Source organism: Rattus norvegicus, chromosome 8 (assembly GCF_021556685.1).
Source record: "Rattus norvegicus strain SHRSP/BbbUtx chromosome 8, alternate assembly SHRSP_T2T, whole genome shotgun sequence".
Taxonomy (NCBI): domain Eukaryota; kingdom Metazoa; phylum Chordata; class Mammalia; order Rodentia; family Muridae; genus Rattus; species Rattus norvegicus.
Window position 1 is genome coordinate 95,943,827 of NC_141541.1, and position 22,307 is coordinate 95,966,133.

Sequence of the window (22,307 nt, forward strand, 5' to 3'; positions counted from 1 at the left end):
TAATTTTCCACTGCTGTTGATAATAAATTAGGGCAGGCCATGTCTTTAAACAACATGAACTTATTTTCTTATCATCCTATTACTCAAGTCTAAAACCAGTCCTAAATAGCTAAACACAAATATTAGTGTGGCTGTGTTCCATCTAGAAAGTTCTGGTTTGGATTTGCAATGTCCTACAAGGGCTCAAGGGTTGGGGACTTGGTCTCTAGCACGGCAGTGACCAGAGGTGGGAGGAATCCCAGAAGAATCCATCCATAATTGGATCACAAGGTCTATGAACTCACTATGGATTAGTTAATGGGTTCCTAGTTTAACAGACTATCAGACATGATAGGAACATAGGAGGTAGAGCACCCAGTTGTTGGCATGCTTTGGAGAGCTGGGTCTTGTTGCTGGCCCTTCTGTTCCCTGACCACCATGAGGTGACCAGCCTCCTTCACCATACACTCTTGCTGCCATGATGTACTGCCACAGGCCCAGAAGGGACGAACCGAATGGCCATATTTGAAGTCTCCAATACCATGAGCCCAAATATATTTTTCCTTAATTTCTTTCAGAGAAAGCTAACACAGGAGGCTCTGAAAAATCCATTTTCTTGCTTTTATCAGTTTGCACAGGCGGCTCAGTCTTTGGATCATAACCTCATGTCACTGTGACCATGTTTTGCTTTCTGACTCTGACTCCCTGTGTTGTCCTTACCAGAACTCTGGTGTTATATTGCATTACCGAGGATAATTCTTTTCAAGTCTCTTCCTGAGCTCATCTGCCATAGTCCCTTTAGTCATGAAAGGTAGCACAGAACTAGTTTCCAGAGATGAGATATGGACATATTGAGAGCCAGTGGCCTTCTTTCCCTGCCTTCTTTGGCCCAGACCATCCTCCATGTAAAATATAGTATCTCAAAATGTTTGCGTTTCAATCCACTACAGTATCAATTACAAGCTATATATTGTCATTATTTTAACCATCTAAGCCAGATGTTATTGAGTCTTGGGGAAAATCATCTCCATCTATAGATCTGTAAAACTAGAAGACATTTTTGGTTGCCTGGTATTACAAGTCTAAGATACAGGGTATAAAATTCCTGTTCATTGGTCACAGGGACCAATATATTGATATTTCAAAACTCAAGGGTGGCATTTCCACCTGGTTTCAAGGCTGGCTTATGGTGACATGCCCTCCACCTAAGAATTAACCTAGCCTGATGCCAAGCTTCCAATACCAGACAAGACCGGGCGCACTTGCGGCAGCACAGCGTAGACTATTCTAAGCCTGAATTCTACTTTTGTATTGGTCCTTTGCCCTTCAGTGGGTGAATGTGGCTGAGTATTTACCAATCTGTTTCCTCCATGAAGAATTATCTTGTTTCTTTTCCACTTTGGCTGATTTCCTGTAGAGAGAACGTTGTGTATTGTATGGATGCATCAATTTAAAAGCTTATGGCCTATGGTTTAGACAGGAAATGGAAGGTGGGACATCCGGGAGGGAAAAGAATTCAGGCACAGATCCAGGCATGGGAAGACCTGCTGGAGAGGATGTCAGGTGATGTCTGCACGGCATCTGAGCACAGGTAACCAGCCATGCGGCAGACTGTAGGTTAGAATAAATGGGTTTTCTAAGCTATGATCTACTCAGTAAACCTAGCTGTCAGAACAAGGTACTTGTAAATATATTTGGAGTCTGAGTCTTGTTTCTGGGAGCATGGGGCTGGGAGGAAGAACTGGACCTAACTTCAATTTCCTACGTTAGGGACACAACATATTTAGCACTGTAATGCTCACATTTAGCATTATTCAACCTCCCTGTCTTTATTGCTGCTACTTCAGGAATAATTTCAGGAATAATGACAATTATTTGCTAAATACCCAAACTCTAACCTCTTGGAGGAATCTGATCCTTAACAACACCAATAGCATCAAGGGTATTGGTCCTGCCTCTGAGTTGCTGCATTTCTCTCAAGCCCTGCTTTGGACCCGCTCTGGGAGCAGCTCCTGGCGTGCCCTGCCCTGGGAAGCCGGCTGCTGTTTGGAGTTCTGGTCATCGTCCCATTGAGTGTGGCATGAGCATGTGGTGAGGCTGCTTTCTGTGGAGCTTAAACTATACCGACTACAACTACACGAGGTTCCATCACTGCATGTGAGAGAAGCCTTCCCACCTTGGCCTGTGACCCTCACCTGGTGATCATTTCTCTGTGAGCATAACGCTGAGCTCACTAATGAACGCTTCTCTTTGTCGTCTTTTCTACTCTCACTGCTTCCGGGGAGATTATGAGAATCCTATTTATTTGTCACACGCCCACCACTGATCCTTAGAAAAGCATGATTACTACAGGTTGCTTTATCACATGTAAAAGAGAAAAGACCTGCAGGACTTTGTTCTAAATACAATCTCAGTTAATGGTTTGAAAAACCCACAGCACTTAGATTTTAAATCCAGAACGGCATGGGGGCATGGGTGTAATGGCAGTACCTGGGAGGCTGAGATGGGAGGAATGCCAGGAGTTCAAGGTCATCTTGGATCACACAGCAAGATGCTGTTTCAAAAACCCAAATCTCATATAGAGAAAGTTAGTTAATTTAATTGTATAAAATGCTATGGCAGAGTAGTCACTGCCTCAAAGCCATTTACTTCTGGGGTATTTTGCAATGAGTTGAGAAACTATTAGAGTTGAGAAACTATTAGGAGGCTTGAAGGTCATCCAGGATGACCTAATCAAGTGTCTATCTCCCATGTTCCTGGTAACACGCCAGTTTTAGGACTATCTATAATTGCTTATTATAATTTTTGCAATACTAAAGGGCAGAGAATAATTACAATGCCACCTCTTAACACTTAAAATACCATATAGAAGGGCAGCAAGGCGCATTAAAAGGCTCTTCCAGGCAGAACATCTCTGTTCTTACACATTCATGTACATTTTCCTTTCATTCTTTCTAACACGTCCTGTCAGAATTACGTTTGGTCAGAAGAAGGGGATCTGCATTGTTTCTCAGGCCATGAATGGAGACATGGTGCTGCTAGGGCGATTATGAGAACACTATCAAACAGGTTTTCTGGCAAAGCAAAGGTGTACGGTGTCCCTCCCTTTGGAATGAATCCAAATGGGCCTGTCCGTTACCAAGACGGAAAATGTCCCACAGGAAGCTATCTGTTTAAAAAGCCTCATAAAGCCTACCTAACTGTGTAGGCTGGCACAGTAGTTGTGGGTTTGCCCATCGCCTTTGGGAGCTGCTGAGCTAACATCCCAGTTAGAGGCGCAGAAGCTGCCAGGTGGTGGCTCTGTCTCAAGTTAAAGGAGCACCGTATGGCTCAGCACCTGCCTTACCTGGGAGACCTCACAGGGAGAGGCCATTAATATTTCAGTCAATGCAAGGCTAATCCTGTTAGCTAATCCCCTGAAAGGCTGTCCCACTTTTGAATAAAGAGCTCAAAAAGTTAGGGATGCAGCTCGGTCAACAGAGTGCTTGCCTAGCATGCACAAAGCCCTGGGTTCACACAGCACCACTGGATTAGATGAGATCCTGTCTCAATACCCACTACATCCCCACACCACGCACTCTTCAGAAGGTCACTTGGGTGATACACAGCCCTAGCACTAAGGATAGTGAGGCAGGAGGATTTCAAGTTTGAGTTAAACCTGGGTCATATAGCAAGACTGTATCAAAAAGGGGCAGTTGCCTGGCATATAGACGTTCTGGGCCAGATTCCCTGTACTGTCAAAAAGGAAGAAGGAGCCCACTGGTATTTAGCAGCTCTAAATTCTCAGCTCCTTCACAGCCTTCACTCCATGTCATCCCTAACTACAGGGTCACATTCCTCCACAAGCAGCACCCCCATCCTATTACTGTACTAGAAAACCGTGTTCCATGCTTGTCACTAGACCCTTGCCCTCTTCGGCCATCTTTGTCTCCAAACACATCTGCATCAATAGAGCAGAGATGCTTCCAGCCAACCAGAGAATTAGACCTGGAAGGACCACACAGTAAGCACACAGGGCCCTCTGAACTCCATCCCTTCATTAAGAGCCATGGTGCGGTAAGCCACACCGCCCTCTCTGAGGCAGCCTCTAAGCAGCCGCAGCTGACAAGGCTAGGATGTTTAAAGCAGAGGAGGCCAGCATGATCGCAACAGCTCCTGCACATGCTAATCCCCATTCCTCAAAGCAAAAATGTTTGTGCCGGGCACCCATGTACAGACACAGAAATGATGTATTTGGACTTGGCCTAACCTAGTCAACACTGACCCGTTCTGCAGTTTCTCTTGTGTTTTAGAACCAGCTTTGTTCTTTTAATGACTCATATTTAGATGTTCAGTGAAAAGCACAGAGGGATGGAAACTATGGATTCAGAGCAAGTATATTGATAAACACAAAACACCTAAATGATAAAATAAATTATCTGTATTATAACTTTGAAATGCCGTACATGAAAAAATTGAAAGTGATAATGCTTTTTCACTCCCCTCTCAGAAAGAAAACAAATGATAAAATGTTGGCATTAGGACAATTACACTGCTTCTACTAAACAGGAGGTTTACATCACAACCTTTGGTCATGAGTTCACTAAGATTTGTTCACCCATCCCTTATGAAACATTCTACTTTGCAAGCATTTACTGCATTTCATTTCAGGCCTGCATTTACTGGTATGGGCAGTTGGAATGAAGTCTAAATCGAGATGTGCTATAATGTAAAATATACTCTAAAGACTTAGTTCACAGTTTCACTTTCCATTTTAAACTGACTAAAAATTAAAATTCACTGTGCATACTTCTTGTCATTCTGTCTGGAGCTCAGGTGTCTTCAGATTACCTGCCTCTTTCTCCCACACAGATCACCAGAAGCACCCAGTGCAGACGCCACACATGTCTCCATGGACAGCTCGATCTCCAGAGGGACACCTGAAAAACTGCTAGCAGCTTTCATTTACAGAAATCATATACATTTCTGATCTACTTGTACAAATGGGATTATAAAATAAACTAGCTATTTTAGGCACATTTTAATTTTTTCCATTGGACATAATATTTCTTTTTTAACAGAAAAGGAAAAACTTCATATATTGTTTATAACTTTAGAGCTGCCAAAAATTTGGATTGTCATTTACTAGACCTGACCTCCAGTAAGAGACACATAAACTGTACCATTTCTTGTCACTTTGTATCAGGTGCAGAAGGCCCTCAACTGTCACCTAAGTTCCTGAGGACACTCTATAGCCAGCGATAAGACTGTCCCCAGCACGAGGCTCTCATTCACCTACCTGTTTCATGAGAAAGCTGACTTTCTGTCAGACAGAAAATGGAAAGGCATTTAATCTATGAAACATGGCTGAGGAGGTGCGCTCCCTTCTTCCACTGTAGCCTGGGAGGGCGCCCTTTCACATAAACCTTGCTAGTCACAGCCTTCTGACATTACGGAGCCTGCTCGAAGGTCATCTCAAATGTTTAATGGTTTTCAGTAAGATAATCAAGATGTATGTTCTTCCTTGTTGGTTCATGGCAGTTTATTCTGACATGGTACTGTGGGGTGGTCACGCATGGCTGTGTGGTGGCTGTCCTGACAGCGGCACGTTTCCACCTGTCTTCCAACTCGGTCACGCAGATCCAAGTTCCACTAAAACTCTTTTGCTGTGCTCTCTTCATCTGCAAGAGCAACCGGGACAACGACCCCCTGTCTGTGCAGCTCCCGAAGAACGTCGAGTATGGAGTCTAACTCTGTTCGGAACTTGTCCAGCTCCCGATTCTTTAACTGTGCAAGTCTTTTCCATTTCTCAACTTCTTTGTTTTGCTCAGTTTCTACTACTTGGCGTGTTTGCTGTATTATCTGAAAATATGAAAATTCACATTAATGTTCCAAATCATAGTGGAAATGAGGAACGTTTAAGTGTTAAAGAGTAGGACGATACTACCTAGGTACACTCAGGGCCTCTGGGGAAAATGCAGATCAACCATGAAGCTTAATGTGTTTTTTGTCTCCAAAGGTTTCTGTAAATCTCCTACTATCTGTTATGGGTTGAATGTCCCATCATCTCTCAGAACCACGCTGTAGCTCTAACCCTTGGTGTGGCTATATTTGGAGTGAGTGAGTGAGTGAGTTAGGCTGTGTGGATGGGCCTGAGCTGACAGGATTAGCGCCTTACTAGGAAGATAGTGAGGGCGCGGGTGCTGGAGAGGTGACTCGGTGGTTAAGAGCACCGACCGTCCTCAGAGGTGCTGCGTTCCATTCCCAGCACACGGCAGCTCACAACCATCATTACATTAATACATTAATAACTGTGACCCCACGGGATCTGATGCTTCTTCTAGAGTGCAGACATACATGAAGACAAAACATCCATTACATAAAATACATACATTAAAAAAGACAATGGGAACGCCTGAGGACGCTTTTGGTAGAGACGGAAGAGCCACAGCAGCACAAGGCACTGCAGTGAGACGCACCCCTGCTTACCCCAAGGCGCTGCAGTGAGACGCACCCCTGCTTACCCCAAGGTGCTGCAGTGAGATGCACCCCAGCTTACCCCAAGGCGCTGCAGTGAGATGCACCCCAGCTTACCCCAAGGCGCTGCAGTGAGACGCACCCCTGCTAACCCCAAGGCGCTGCAGTGAGACGCACCCCTGCTAACCCCAAGGCGCTGCAGTGAGATGCACCCCTGCTAACCCCAAGGCGCTGCAGTGAGGAGCACCCCTGCTTACCCCAAGGCGCTGCAGTGAGGAGCACCCCTGCTTACCCCAAGGTGCTGCAGTGAGGAACACCCCTGCTTACCCCAAGGCGCTGCAGTGAGTCGCACCCCTGCTTACCCCAAGGTGCTGCAGTGAGATGCACCCCTGCTTACCCCAAGGCGCTGCAGTGAGGAGCACCCCTGCTTACCCCAAGGTGCTGCAGTGAGACGCACCCCTGCTAACCCCAAGGCGCTGCAGTGAGGAGCACCCCTGCTTACCCCAAGGTGCTGCAGTGAGTCGCACCCCTGCTTACCCCAAGGCGCTGCAGTGAGGAGCACCCCTGCTTACCCCAAGGCGCTGCAGTGAGGAGCACCCCTGCTTACCCCAAGGTGCTGCAGTGAGGAACACCCCTGCTTACCCCAAGGCGCTGCAGTGAGTCGCACCCCTGCTTACCCCAAGGTGCTGCAGTGAGATGCACCCCTGCTTACCCCAAGGCGCTGCAGTGAGGAGCACCCCTGCTTACCCCAAGGTGCTGCAGTGAGTCGCACCCCTGCTTACCCCAAGGCGCTGCAGTGAGGAGCACCCCTGCTTACCCCAAGGCGCTGCAGTGAGATGCACCCCTGCTTACCCCAAGGCGCTGCAGTGAGGAGCACCCCTGCTTACCCCAAGGCGCTTTACCTGCTGGAGCTCCTGCTCTCTCTGCTTATGCCTCATCTCCATCTGCTTGATCTTCCTTTCTAAGCCCATGAAATGTTTCATCTCTGGTGTGTGGTTTTCTTTGGCTTCTTTCAATTCTTCCAAGAGTTTTGTAATCTAAAATTGAAGTAGGAATTGAAAAACCTCAATCACAAGGAAACAATTATTTTCACATAGATAATCTTGAAAATCAAGGATATTTGTAGAAGAGTTTTCAAGTGGCGCCTTGGATTCATCTAGAGATTAATGCTTCCCTTCTAATATCCAAGCAGTAAAGGGTAGGTCTAGCTGAGCTGACCTTCCGTTCCAGTTAGCTCCAGATGAGGTCTGCTCTCCTCATTAGTTATGGGGTGCAAGTGAGCTGGGAGCGTCTTCACCTTACTGTGCTAGTAACTGCTTTACGGTTAAAAGCACAGTGCAGTCAGCACCACAGTGTTCAATGCACGGAAAGAACTCAGTCATTTTATTTCTAGTGTTCTGATGACCCCTGTATCACTTTATAATGTTGGTAATTTGCTCCACAGGTAACGATCTGCTTGCCAGAAGAGAATGAAGCAGGGTGGAGGTGTGGTGCGCGCACGCGTGTTAGGTGGCTGCTCCCTCAGGACCCCAGGATGCAGCAGACGAAGGCACGGTCCTTGCCTTCATGGGGTTAGTCACTGCAGCACCCGTGGTTTCTCACCGCAGAGAAAAATGAAGCTTTTTTAGTACTAGGAACAAAGGGAGGGGATTTGAGAGATTTCATAGTGAAGCAATTAACTGCATTTTCCTATTATAGTAAGAAGTTCCATCAGAGGTCTGGTTTCGCTAACTGCTATAGCAAAGGGAATAATAAGAAAATGAAGATGGCTAGATTGACACATTCCATCATGTTTTACATAAAATACCGTTATCTAATAATAATAACAACACTTCCTCCATCTTCCCTAAATTAGTAGAGAAAAGAGTGAGCACAAATGCATAATAAATCAGAGGCAAGCTAAATGCCTTAAATGAGAGACATCCTGACGGTGTCACAGTCACCAGAGAAATAGGTGGTCCTGCACCACAGTGGTCTGCAGAAAGCTTAGGGAGGGGCTCACGCTGGGCATATACATGGTGTATGCTATACAGTGACTACTCGAAATTACTTAGGAAAAAACTGCAGGCATGGTGACTGAGCAAAAAGCTGATGGGGCCATGATTTTACACAGAATGGAGGGTCAAATAGTTTAATTTTGTAAACTTGTTTTTGGCGTGTGTTTGGGGCTCACATATCCCAGTGTGGTCACTTTATCTCTGAGTTACATCACTAGTTCCTCATCAACTGTTTATGGCTGGAAAATGATTTTTCATCCTAAGTCACTGCCTCTTCTGCAATACCTGTAACCCATGCCTGGTCTTTGGAAGCCAACAGGAGATGGGAATTCCAGGAGGACAATGATCTGCAGGGTGGGAAGAAGACCTCAGAGGTGGCTGGTAGGATGCCTATGGAGGATGCTACTGACTTGAATCTTAAAGAAGTGGACGGACGGACAGTCCACAGAGCGTTAGTGCTAAGCAGCCTCAGCTTATTATGTTTGTAGTCTGAGCCACAGAATTTAAGATCCATAAGAGTCCTCAGGATTTCTGAACCCTTGATTTTTCTACTACTGATGGGTTCAGTGCTAGCATTTCTTTTCTGTATGCTGGCTAGTAACAATGATAAAGTTATTTCATTTTCTTGGCATAAATTTCACCTTCATAGTGGGAAAAAACCGTGCTTATTATTGGTTATGATTAGCATCAAGTAAATTAACCTGTGTTCTTAGCGCAGTTCATTCAGACCAAACAATATATGTTTCTATTATTGCCAGTCTTGCTTAATGGTGTAAGAAACAGCTAATGGAGTTGTACCAACAGAAAAATCTATCTAAATATACTCTTAGGTATGGACAGACTTTTAAATTTAAAAATCACATGCATTCACACATAAATGACTAACTCCACACTGTTTGTTCTCCTGTGGAAATAGGAAAGGGGGTAACAAATGCATTTGGGGCATTGGGAATATAGGAGATTTTATAGCTTCTAATTTCTAACATCTAATATCATATATGAATATTTAACCCATGCTCAGTAGCTATAAAATGTCAACTAAAGTCTCAGTTATGTCAATAAGGAATGGTCACTGTAGTTTAGAAAGAGGAGCTTCACCCAGACTGTGTCACTGGAGGTGGAGTCGCAGACTGTTGTGAGCCAGTGCTCTTAACTGCTGAGTCATCTCTCTAGACCCTATATGCTGATTTTTACATCCTGAAACTTTACTGAATACTTCTAAATCACTTTTAACAGACTTTTTTAAAGAGTTCACCAGAAATACTGACCACCAGAAATATTTCTATCCACCGGGATTTCAAAACCCTAGTAATTTGATGCTTTTGTCCTGGAAAACACAGAAGTTTAGAATTTCCCATCTTTAATGTTAATGCATTGATCAGAACCTGCCTCCGTGAGGATCTAGTTGGGCTTGGGGGATCCTTTGATCTCGTAGAAGATTTGGGAGACAGCTGAATACTTTATCAGACAGACTTTTATGCTTGTGTCTCTTCCTCCTGCAACTCCTACTATGCAAACCTTGGTCCACTCAACGGTGTTCCACTGGCTTCATGGGCCGCTCCTCTTTCATTTACAGTCTCTTACTTCTTTAGTGAAATTTTCATTCATATTTGGAATTGCTCTCATTTCTTTGTTCTAGTTTCCTATATTCTCTTGCATGAATTTCCTTATGATCATTTGTTTGAATTATTTTTCAGGCATTTTATAAGTTTCTTTCAAAATGAGGATTCTGGAAAATTATGTTTTTTAGAGGATACTATTTCATGTCTCTTATGCTGTGGTATTGGTGCCACTGAACCCAATGTAGCTGTCTCCCCCAACTTTTGGGAGTAGCTTTTATAGGCAAGCTACAGGGTGTCAGTTGGGTAGATGACTGAGTTTCTGTGGTGGATGATCTTACAGTGCAGTCTCTGCAATCTCCTTGGCAGTGACTGTGTAGGCCCTGTCCATGGGCACCTCCATAGTCTAGACTGCAGATTCATGAGAGTGGTTGTGAGTTCTGGGTGAGGGGTCGTGTCCGTGCTATTTATAGTCTTTAGTTGCACAGCATGGAAGAGGACGCTCTCAGGCCACAGGGAGAAAGTGCTGGTGGGGCTGGCACTTGTGTTGGTAGTCACATTCCTAAAAAATGGGACACAGATGGATGTTGTCTGGTCCAGAGGCTTGGTACCAACATGCCATCTATAGAAAGCCCTTTCTGACCCCTGGCATTAGCTCCCTAAGTGACAGAGGTAAATTCCCAAGGACACTGAGGGTCTTTGCTTCAACTATATTTCGAAGTCTTCTAAGTCACAGCTTTCTGATGGTCCTTAAAAAGTATTTTTACAAATACAAACTAGCAAAAGGCCTAACAGGATTGACCACTGTTTAAGGATGTATAGTGTACCTTCATTTGTGGCTATGCAAAATGACAGGATTCATCCTTTCCCTGAGCGAATGCATGAATTAGCTGGGTAATGAAAAGCTCACAGGACTGTGACTCCTGAGAAAGCAGAGAAGCTGGGCTTTGTCACTGCCTAGTTTATCATGGCGAAAGTTCAGCTTAGATAATTCCTGAGTTCAGAGGTGGGAACAGTTCATTTTCCCTTTAAACTGAGATGGAATGCCTCAGTATACACAAGGCTATGGCATTAGCAATGCTACAGCAGCTCCGGTAAATGGATAGGAAGAAGCAGAGCACATCTCTATCGGCAGACAGTGGCTTATGGAGTCTTAGAGGGACAAGGCCCAACACACACTGCAGCCGGTTTGCTTTCTGTGTGTCCTCCCCAGTTCACGAGTGGACCAAGTTGTTAGAGAAGGAGTGAGCGGGAAGTTATTCTGGAAATAGGCTATTAGAAAAGGATGCTTGGCCCTCTCTTGCCCTCTGTCTTCTACTGCGGGATGCGTAGTATAAGGCTCCAGCAGCTACTGGCATGATGCTCTCGGGTGTCTGCATTAACAGTGCTTTCTGATAAGTCATCAGTCTTCACGTGCTTCCACAGCAGCAGAAAACAGTATAATAATGCTGTCATTTTTACATATCTTGGCTACTCTTAATAAGAACTGCCTTAATCATCACTGTGTCAACAAATTAACAAGACAGTAACAGGAAGATAAGTTGGTTAGATGTGACCTTGCTCTTTGGCCCAGCAAACATAAACATAGATTTCCTGCCATTGCTTGTTCTAAAAGCTTTCCTTCAATTCTGTGAGATCCTGAAAGCTTAATGATTGATTATGGCTAGCAAGATTCTGTGTGTTTCTTGAGCAGTGAAACGCAAGTGAATACACACACACACACACACACACACACACACACACACACACACACACACACCTTCCTAGAATCAAAGGGAGCCTCAACCAATGAGTGGCGGTGGTTTTCCAGAGAAGTCTGCACCTGGTGACACAGTCTAATGACTGTCAGTGTCGCAGGAAGACAAATTCTAATGTGTCTCTTTGACAGGGTTTTCAGTGGATAATAACCACGATAACCACGACCTATCGAACAGAAAAGGCTCTCCCTGTAGCCTTTTCTGGCTAAGGTAGGATACAGAATCTTTTACTGGCAACAGCTTGGCTCCCGTCAGCCCAGCCAAGAAGACTTTCGACAAGTCTGAAATCAAACCTCACTCTGAAAGTTTTCTTCCATTTACCCCTTCCTACTGCCCCCGCCTTTGAAATCCAGTTCCTTTTCTGTGTCCTTCTGTGTCCTGCTGTGTCCACATACGTTTGCTTGCTGTAGGCAGAGCTCTAAGCCACTGAGCCGGCATTCTGTACTGTTTTCTCCTGCTTGCTCCGTACAGTGAGCGCCAATCAACCTGTTTGCTTTTCTTGAAACTAATTAATGTGTTGCTGGTTACACAAGCCTGTCCCACTAAGCACTCATAGAACTGATGGATGTTATTTTTCCTGACAGTTTCTAGAGACTCAGACAAGGCTTTCTGGAAACCCAACTCTTCCTGGAACTTGTGGATGGGATCCTAGGGAAGCTAGCAGTAGCTAAGGTAATGTGAGAGTTCTCACTAAAGCCAATGTTCTCCATCCGTCCGTCCGTCCGTCCATCATCCCATCCCATCGTATCCATCCCTCCCTTTTTCTCTCTGGCTTTTTGAAACAAGGCCTTCCTCTGCCTGTAGCCTGGAATGGCCTCAGTCTACAGAGTGCTAAGCTTACAGGCCTTAGCCACATGCTGTACTCTCAGTGAGAGGGCACGGTAAAGTCTTTCATTGTTCTTTCCTCACTTCTTTGCTAACTGTTACATGTGGCATGCGGCTGTGGATCTTGAAGCTCTTGAGAGGCCATGGATTAGTTGTCTTTTTTGCCATCTGCTGGAGGAGACTCACAGGCAGAGGCCATGCCAGGTCTTACAAGCCTTGTTACTCAAGTCGGAGTAAAGGATTGGGGATCTAACAATTTTTATAAACAGATACACTGCTCCTTTTTATTCTCATGTTCTGATAGCTTGGCTTTTGGGAGTAGTGAGAACTCTGGTTTCTGCCAGCCAGAGGGACATAAGTGTTGGCTTGTGTCAGGCAGTTTACCAGAGGGACAAGCAGCATTCTGTGTGCTGGCTTTGGGCCTATGGCTTCTCAGTCTTTGTTGCTAGGTTGGTGCTGCTAAAGTCCCACCCAGGGATAGCTGTGACTGCATCTGTAGGTTTTTGTCTGGAGTCTTCCTACTTTCCACAGTAACTTGAAACAAGCCACCATAAACAGTACCATCCTCACCAGCCATGTAGTAATAGGTTTTTGATGTTCCAGGCCTTTTGGCACGGAACTCTGGATCTTGAGGGGTGGCTTTGTTCGCAGTTTTGCTTAGGAACCCTGTACATAATAAAGCTACAAGACCTACTGGTTACAGTCATATGAGGCTTGTACTATGTAAGTCAAATGAGGCTTGTACTGTGTAAGTCATATCAGAACAGATTTCGGTTTTCATTTCTAAATTGATTACTTTTTAGAAAGCAGACTTTATCGTAAGTTACTTATGAATTTTCTATATGTGACAAAGACTTCTAGGTTATGTTAGTGTGTACATTTGTTTGAAAAAATCTATAACAAATATGAACATAACATATTTCTAGGAGGGTTTATTTAACCCAGTATTTTGGCTATTTCTTACCTGTTTCTGTAGGATTTCTTCTCGAACTTGAGAAAGTGAAAGGGATTCCTGTTTGCCCTGCAGCTCATTAACTTGACCTTGGAAATGTTTTAGAAGAACCTAGGGAATTAGGACAAGTGGAGTTAGTCTCCAGCCATACAACTCTGAATTCGCCTGACCTCATCTGGCCTTGGGGACTGAGAAGGTCGGAGAATTATCTGGCTAACAAGGCTCCCCCCCTTGAATACTATATAGATCATGTAAGAAAGCCAACTCAGGACTGAAAAAACCTTTAGAAGAAAACCTCTGCAAAGTGTAAGCTTTGGAAATGTACCGGATTAGCGTTATAGTTTGTGAATATATAGGATGTTAGTTTTTTTCTTAATTAAAAGGTTATAGTATCTGTGAACTAAAAACATCAAGTTCATAATTTTAGATAAAGGACCTGGACTCCCTGAACAGACTTCCATCAGACATTCTGAGAGTGTGGGGAGGCTCAGCTCTCTCCTCTGTGGAACTAGACCTTTATAATGAGGAGGAGACAGCGCCCACTTCCATGGAGCTCATGTTTTGCAATGTTATATTCACCATCACAGGAGAGCACACTGTATGTTAGTTACTGTAGTTACACTGCTCTCTCACTCTCCCAGACTCTCTGCAAATCACCTCGGTGCAGTGCCAGCTGCCTTCTGTCACCTGGAGAGGCTCCACAGGGCTGCCTGGAGTGCCACTTCGAAAAATACTTCAGAATAGCATTTAAAATCTGTCTCACTACACTATAGGAACTGTCCTGACTCCCTTGCATTTCATCCCCTAGGTGCTCCAATATGTAGCCCTTTGTAACAGGGCATCTCTCAAAAGGCTAACAGCAGTTGGCAGCTGATGGTTTAGTGGTTTAAAAATTCTTAGTAACCTGTCCTTATTTAAATTTCTTCAATCAATCAATGAAGGTTTTTTTCTTGGTAATTATAAGGATAGGAAGCGGTGACCGGTGGGAGAGGTGGCAGGAAGGCATGGCCTTCTTGCAGCCTCCCTTTAGCTTGTCTTCTGAACGATGTCTTTGAAAAGGCCGAGAAGCAGAAGGAACACTTAGTTCCACTCACCACAGCTTATGTTTCCTTCCTGCACGATGTTTTAAACTGTCTTGTGTAAAGTACAGAAAACAGCCACCTGGCAGCTCTTTTCAGATATTCAAAGTACTTGTCACCCAAGGAGGAGGACAGCCATTGCAGGAAATGCTGATGACTGACAGCATTGTGACCTATCACAATGGTTGAAAGCTGTGCTCCTATGGGCTGGAGCTGCTGTGTCTCTGACCATTACTTTACCCTAGGGCCTCACTGGCTGGAGTCATTATTTGTTCTATGATGAACGGCAACAAGCAGGAAGAGAGCATGAGGTAACCACTTGTCATTTGGGACTTGGGGTGGGGGAGGGAGTGAGCCCTAGTGAAAAGGTCCTAGTCAGCTAGACATACCTCAGCCCCTGTGACCGCCACCTGTGACCACCTATGTAGAAGAAGATCTGAGAACTGTAGGGACAGTCTGTAGAGACACTTACTTGTAGGGCATAATTTTAAGGTAAAATGTTAAATATATAGTAATGGTATCCCTTCTATATGTATAAAAATCAAGTCAATAATTATTTCCCATTTGTATCATCAGCCTGAAAAAGAACATTTCCACTTTAAATCATATTCTGTCAACAGTCTTAAAAATACATCACTAAAGTCTTAGAAAGACCAGTTACCTCTTGAGTTGCGATTTTGCGATTCAGTTCAGCTACTCTGGAAGAGGAATTTTCTACTGCATTTTGGCAAAGGAGTTTCTCTATTTCCCTCTCATGAGCTGCTTTGAGGGATGCAATGTGTGCTGCTGCATCGTCCTTGACCCTAGGACAAACACAAGACAGCATGGAAAGTGGCTCGCACTCACGTAACTCAGGTGGCCCACACATTACTCAAAGCCTAGAAACAGCAGCAGCAGCAGGAGTTCTATTTGCTGCACACCAGCTGTGTCAACAGGATGCTTCGAGCTTCTCCAATGACTCACACACTAGCATTTTCTAGGTTGTGTAAGAGTAGTGGGTTTAGGAAAAGTGACACTCAGAGGCCACACCAAGGGTGCAGATCTGTGAACTGTTCAGATCAAGTCAAGCCCAAATGGAGTTTACTATTTGGACCTTCCACTCTCCCCTCCATCTGGAGCTATATTCTCCAAGGACTCCTATGTTCCGCTCACCTGTCTGAATGTCAAGCAGATGCTTAGTCATTCTGTCTTTTAAGGTACACTCAGATTTCTCACTTGGGTTCTTATCTGGATAAGCACAGCAGTTTCCTTTAAAATCCTCAGGGGTTTTATTGGCAGCTCACAAATATTTGGGCATGCAATTGACTACACAGTGTCATGCTGTGAGAATACAAAAATTTTATGCTAATTCTCAGATAAGGAATTATTTACTTAATTTGTATCGTATATGTGATAATTTGTTTGTCTCTTTGACAAAGTACATGCATCCCAGTGCTGAGGTGACAAATCACTGCTACTAAGAACTAAAATGGCAACTTACAATGACAGACAAGCGTCAGTTGCTTGTTTGCTACTTCTCTAAGGAAGCAGCACAGTTAGTGTTCTAGGAAAAGCATAAAAACCAAAAACGCTCATAACAGCTCAGTTATAGTAAGAGCACTCTCAGTCCAGGCCTAGGAAGACTTCTCATATCCGAGAAATAGACCACCAACATAGCAGAAACTTAAAGACAATTTCCTCTAAGAAACTTCAAATGGCAAAATAATTTCAAATTGTTTCTAGCAAAGAATGCCATTCTCCCCGATTCTCCCCTCACTTTAAACACCTAGACTCAGTACTGGAGAAATGGAGTTCAGAATGTGGCTACCGTGGAGATCAGTCGCCAAAGCTGCTGTCAATCAATCCACATGCACCGCGGCTGCTGTTTCCATGCTCATCCTGCATGAATGAGTCCAGGCAGCTGTATGCATGCAAAAGCAACGTGATCTCCTATCTGTTCTGTGGGAGCTACCGGGCTGGAAAAATCAATGCTTATGTGGAGTTGTGGGTGGGAGTTAGCAATCTTCTGAGAGTTGCCAAGAAAGGATTTGTGGAGGAAGTAGAATTTCAAACACAACTGAGCAACAGAAACAAAGAAACATGCAAGTTAGGCCCAGAGACTGAACCAGAGTGGCCATGGGATTTGAGACTCTAGGCAGAGAAAGTTGGCATTGAAATTTAAGAGAGTTGGGAGTTTCTGAAGGACACAGCGACCAGATGACTATGAGGACATTTAAAGATTATTATTATTATTATTATTATTATTATTATTATTATTATTATTATTATTATATTAAAATTTAAAGCAAGATGATTGAGAGAGAAATAAGGGAGAAATGAGGAAGGTGGTACAGGTGGGAACATTTATAAGCATATAGCATCTTCTAGACAGTAAACTCGAGCAATAAAGGAGGTAAAAACGTCTGTAGTTGGAACTGAGTTAGCAGTGGGCAGGGAAAGGAGCCTGCAGGGAGATGAGTGTGAGTACAAGGCCTGGCATGGAGGTGTCAGGTCACCAGAATCTGGTGTTTCATCCAGTAGGAAAGTCACTGCACTGAGAATCCTGTCGTCACATACTTCTGCACACGCCATAGAATAAACAGACCAGCCTCACGTATCCCAAGTTGGTCTCTTGCTTGCTACACAGCCAAGAATGACTTGGGACTGCTGATCCCCTGCCTCTATCAAGTGCTTGACTGAGCATGGCATGGATCCACCACACACCCTGTTCTGTGGAGCTGGGACCAAACTCAGGCTTTCACATACAGAAGGCAAGCATTCCAACAATCAAGCAACTGCAGTTTCTTGGCAATGTAGTTCTGAATGTGTTTCAAGGTGAAGCTATTACAGACAAAATATGCCTCATAATTAAAACACCAGCCCCTTTGTGTTCTTGTGTGTGCACGGACAATCTACCCTTTACCTTTTCATGGAGCTTTCCAGTTGGCACACGGCAGCTTCAGATTCCATCTTCAGCTTCTCTCTCTCTAAAGTCAACCCCTCCAGCTCACTTCTCAATCTGTAGTTTTCTTCTAAGACCTCCGAAATGTGAGAGTCAGTGAAGGTGTGTGGGTGATACAGTTTGGCACCCAATGTTTCAGAGAAGGCATTTGCATTTCCACTATTTGGATGCAAAATTTCTTTCTTCAGCCTTTTGGCAGCCATCTCTTCTCTGCCTCTGGGACTCTGCCTAGACAGCATCATCCTTCTCTCCTTCTGGAGCCTCTCCACAGTTTTTGTAAGGTCTTGTATCTCTCTCCCTTTCGCCGCCAGTTCTTCATTGAGTCTGGCCAGCTTTGCCCTAGCCTGCGCCTGCTCTACCTGGAACTCTATGGACTGGAGGTCCTGATCTTCCTTGTCATTCTTCTTGTGCTCTAAGTGAGCATTCTGATGTTTAAGAACATCTATCTCAGCCTCCAGCTTTCTTACAGTGATCTGGTGGGCTTCCTTTATGCCCCCAAGTTCTGTCTCGAGTGCCTTGAGCCTGGATGAGCTGTTATGCTGGTTCTGTGGAGCTTCCCTCTGCCTGTGGGCAAGCATCTGCTCCTGCTCTTCCAGCCGCTGTTCATACTGAATCTGAGGAAAGAATTCAGACCCTATTACAACCCTGCCAAACACATCATTACTTACTGAAGCCCTGTGTTCCTATGAGACCTCTGTCCAAACACTCACATATTCCTGTCTTTAACTTTCTCTGAAAATCAGATGTACTGAGCTCTTATTCTTTGAAGGGTGTAACTATATCATTTAAAAAATTGATTCATATATATTAAGTAATGTGTGCTTATAAAGACCTCAAATGTTTTAAATCTTAAACTTAAGAGACAGGTGCAGTGGCCCATGGATGCAACCCCAGAACTTAAAAGGTGGAAGCAGGAGGATTGGGAGTTTATCTGTTGACTGCATAGTGAATTCAAGGCCAGCTTGAGATCCATGAGATCCTGTGTCAAAAAGAAAAAAACTAGTTGAGGCTTACTAAAATAATAGAATTGACACTTTATCAGTGTTAAACCAACCATTACTGTTAACTTATGCTGCTGCTTCTTCATGCACGCTGTGGTACTCTGAGGATAAACACAGAAAGCAGCTGGAGGTATTGAGGTGTTTGAGATACGGTACGTTTTCCATTTGCTTTGTTCTGTTTTTGAGAGAGGCTTATGATGGCCTTGAACTTGTGACCTTCTTGCTTCTACCTCCTGAGAACAATACATCTTCAAACAGGGAGTACAACAGCTTAGCACTTTTATGCTGCACTTGTAAAGCAATGGAATGTAAACAATAAAGGTCATTCTACTTGAGTCGGGCACCGACGTTTGCTCATTTATGAGCATTCACTGAGCTACAACTTCATATGAGGCACTGGGCCTGGCTCCATTGATCTTCAGCTGTGTTTTCAACCAGATAAAGGTCTGGGGGAGGAGAACAGCACAACAGCTGCCACGTCCTGTGACACCTGCAGGAAAGAAACACAGAACAGGGCCGAGGCAGCTGATGTCTGCAGACCGGAGGAGGCAGGAAGACTGCGTGGAGACAGCAGGTTGACATTTGGTCTTCAAGGGTGAGTCAAAAACGGGGCAAGCAGATACAGGGCTGTCTAGAAACAGGAAGGCACACAAAGGTTATTGAATGTTAGTCTCCACCAAAAATCAGAAATGAGAGCAGGAGGTGGCAGGCCGTGTGAGGAAGGGCAGGAGTGGAACAGGATAGGGAACTGTAAGAGAAGAAAAGTTAGTGTACACAGATTTACAGGCACAGAAACGGTGTAGGTTAGACTTTACACTACAATCCCTATGTGTTCAGTGAACTTTAAATAGTAATTATAATCAGGTTAATTGATTAAAGTATGTATTAAATACTAGATATTTAATATAATCACACAGAAGTTGCTCAAGGGGCATCAGCAAACATGGAAGTGTATGGGGTGACTGTGGCTCAGTGGTAAGGAACTGTCTAGCACACACAAAACCCTTAATGTAACCCCAGAACAACCACCTTAAGGGTGTGTGTGGGAAAGGGTATGTGCACATGCATACAGACAGAGATATGTGTGAGGGAGAGGGTATGTGCACATAGACAGAGATATGTGTGAGGGAGAGGGTATGTGCACATGCATACAGACAGATATGTGTGTGAGGGAGAGGGTATGTGCACATAGACAGAGATATGTGTGTGAGGGAGAGGGTATGTGCACATAGACAGAGATATGTGTGTGAGGGAGAGGGTATGTGCACATAGAGATATGTGTGAGGGAGAGGGTATGTGCACATGCATATAGACAGAGATATGTGTGTGAGGGAGAGGGTATGTGCACATAGAGATATGTGTGAGGGAGAGGGTATGTGCACATGCATACAGACAGATATGTGTGAGGGAGAGGGTATGTGCACATAGACAGAGATATGTGTGAGGGAGAGGGTATGTGCACATGCATACAGACAGATATGTGTGAGGGAGAGGGTATGTGCACATATAGACAAAGATATGAGGTGGGGTAAGAGGAACCTGATAGAGCTGGGGTAAGTGTTTACAAATATGAGAAGGAACTAATCAGAGCTGGATGCCACAGGCTTGCAAAGCAGCACTAAAGGAATGTAAAGACTGAAGCCCACACATCAGGGGATGCCACTCTCACAAAGCAGCACCTGCCTTGGTCAGGCTGGGCAGCAGAGGAAAGAGCAATTGGTATGCCACGTCCTGTTGCATCCGTGGTTTGTTTTGGCACTTAGAAGAATGGAAAAGCTGGAAAGTAAGGAACTCCTGGGCAAGGATGCTCTTCAGTAGCCCATCCCACCTCCAAGGTGGGTGCCTCTGCCTTATCTCCTCCTCACACCCATGACGAGAGGAACTTCAGTGAGATGTATCAGTAATGACAGGGTCTTCTCTCCTTTGATTCTGAACACACAGCAGAGGTGTTTCAATCTATTTGTCCTGACTTTTCCCTTCTGACTCTAATACCAGCAGGAGTACATAAAGGTATCTTATACTTGACTGTTCTGTCTGGAATAGAAAGGAGTGGCTGGTGGAGCTCAAGAAAACACGATGGACTCAGACTTCTTTTATACGCAGTCACTGGTGGGCAAGGATGCCCAGAGTGCTTTGCTAAAGCAAGGGCTGGGGCCTCCATCTCTGCGACCCTATACATTACCTTCATTTTCTGAAACTGCTGTTCCATGGTGCGAAGGCTTTTCTTGGCTTCTTCATCTTTGCCCTCTAGATCAGCTTCTAGCTTTTTTATCCTTCTCTCCATAAACTCCACCGTATTTCTATCTACTGAATCACCAGCTGCCGAGGCAGCCAGTATCAAAGCGGGTAAAGAGTTGGGATACCTTCTCTTCAGAATCCCTTCCATTTCTTTAACCTATGAGAGTGTTAAACACATGTAAGTTGACAAATATACATAGGGTAAAGCAGTTCAACATTTAAGCTTAGATAGTGCCACAGCAGTCATGTCAAGGATGCTTACAGCTTGTCTCCAGGCTGAATTAAAGGCACAGGATGCAGTCCTTTCAAAAGATTGCCTTCTAATATCCAGCTACCCTGCTCAACTGACGGTGATCATCTTAGCCACCTGACGTACAGCTGCAGACTGGTATTGCAGGTGCAGTGCCTGTGCCTGCTTTACAATGAAGTATGGCCATGGTATCCTGTGAACTACATACTAAACCCAACAGTCAAATGCTTCTCCAGCTGCCCGTAGTGAGCAGTAAACCTTATCTAAGACACAGAGTAGACGGTGTTAGGGCACGCCTGATAAGACTTGCTCAACCCAAATCCTTGCTTTATGAGTGAAGCGAGGGTGCCAGCAATATTAACTCACAGGTCCACACACGGAGGACCAACTTGCTTCCATCTAGATAAGCGTTTGCACAGAGTGAACACTGGTAAGTGTTGGCCTTTCTTATGAATTTGTCTTAAAAAAGGACTACCTTTCCTAAGTGCTAGGGCTCAAAATCATGTTTATAGACAATTCACAGTAGAAATTTCAGAACATACCATCTGCAAAGCCAGCAGCGAGCATTTCTATTTCTAAAAGCTGCCTGCACTCACGGTTCACTAGCATTTGTGATCTATTGGGTACATACTACAAGTTTATTTCCCTTGGACAACTTTCAGAGGCGTTTCCTCTGGTAGTAACAATATAGTTATATTTGAGTAAATTATTAAGCATTAGAGCAGATATATATGCCACATACATTAAAGAGAATTAGATTAAAATATTTTAACATATGTTAATGTTAAAATAAATAGATTTATATAAATATTAAAATGTCATATGAAATATATAATACATTTTTGGAGAAAAGTTAAATTCTATCTGTACTTTCTTGAATTTTGGGTTAAAATTTTATTCTTTGGTCAATGATACAAATGACTGGTACACAAAGCAAATTTTAAAAAGGTCTCAGTGACAAACTATGAATAGTCCATTAAATAAAAGTATGAATAGAAACAATGTAAACCTTTTCTTACAAAGTAACCCAGTTAGCCTCATTCTTATGTTCTATTTACAGCTAATCTATCTCAGCCATGGCCCAGAGTGATTCTCATTGTACTGTGATACACTCCAAGTATACACCACACCCAGGTATAACACCATTACAACAGAAATGCTCAAGCAGACAGACAAGCAGGCACATCAGAGTGCATGGAGCAAGCAACCTCACTAACATAGTCCTCAGGAGTATTTTCAAGGATATAATCTAAGATGTATATGTTTATAAAGA

General features: G+C 44.1%; 1 protein-coding gene across 3 annotated transcripts in view; it reads right to left on the reverse strand.

The window, feature by feature from the left end:
* Positions 1 to 4,381: 4,381 nt before the first annotated feature.
* Cep162 (centrosomal protein 162) overlaps positions 4,382 to 22,307 on the reverse strand; it is a 58,464-nt gene continuing 40,538 nt past the window's right edge. For all 3 annotated transcript variants that reach the window (XM_087561226.1, XM_087561225.1, NM_001277060.1), the window contains 6 exon segments: positions 20,729 to 20,941; positions 17,507 to 18,159; positions 15,266 to 15,407; positions 13,538 to 13,636; positions 7,338 to 7,472; positions 4,382 to 5,820 (listed from right to left, as the gene is read on the reverse strand). In XM_087561226.1, coding sequence (XP_087417352.1) covers positions 5,611 to 5,820; positions 7,338 to 7,472; positions 13,538 to 13,636; positions 15,266 to 15,407; positions 17,507 to 18,159; positions 20,729 to 20,941 — 1,452 coding nt within the window. In that variant the 3' untranslated portion in view covers positions 4,382 to 5,610.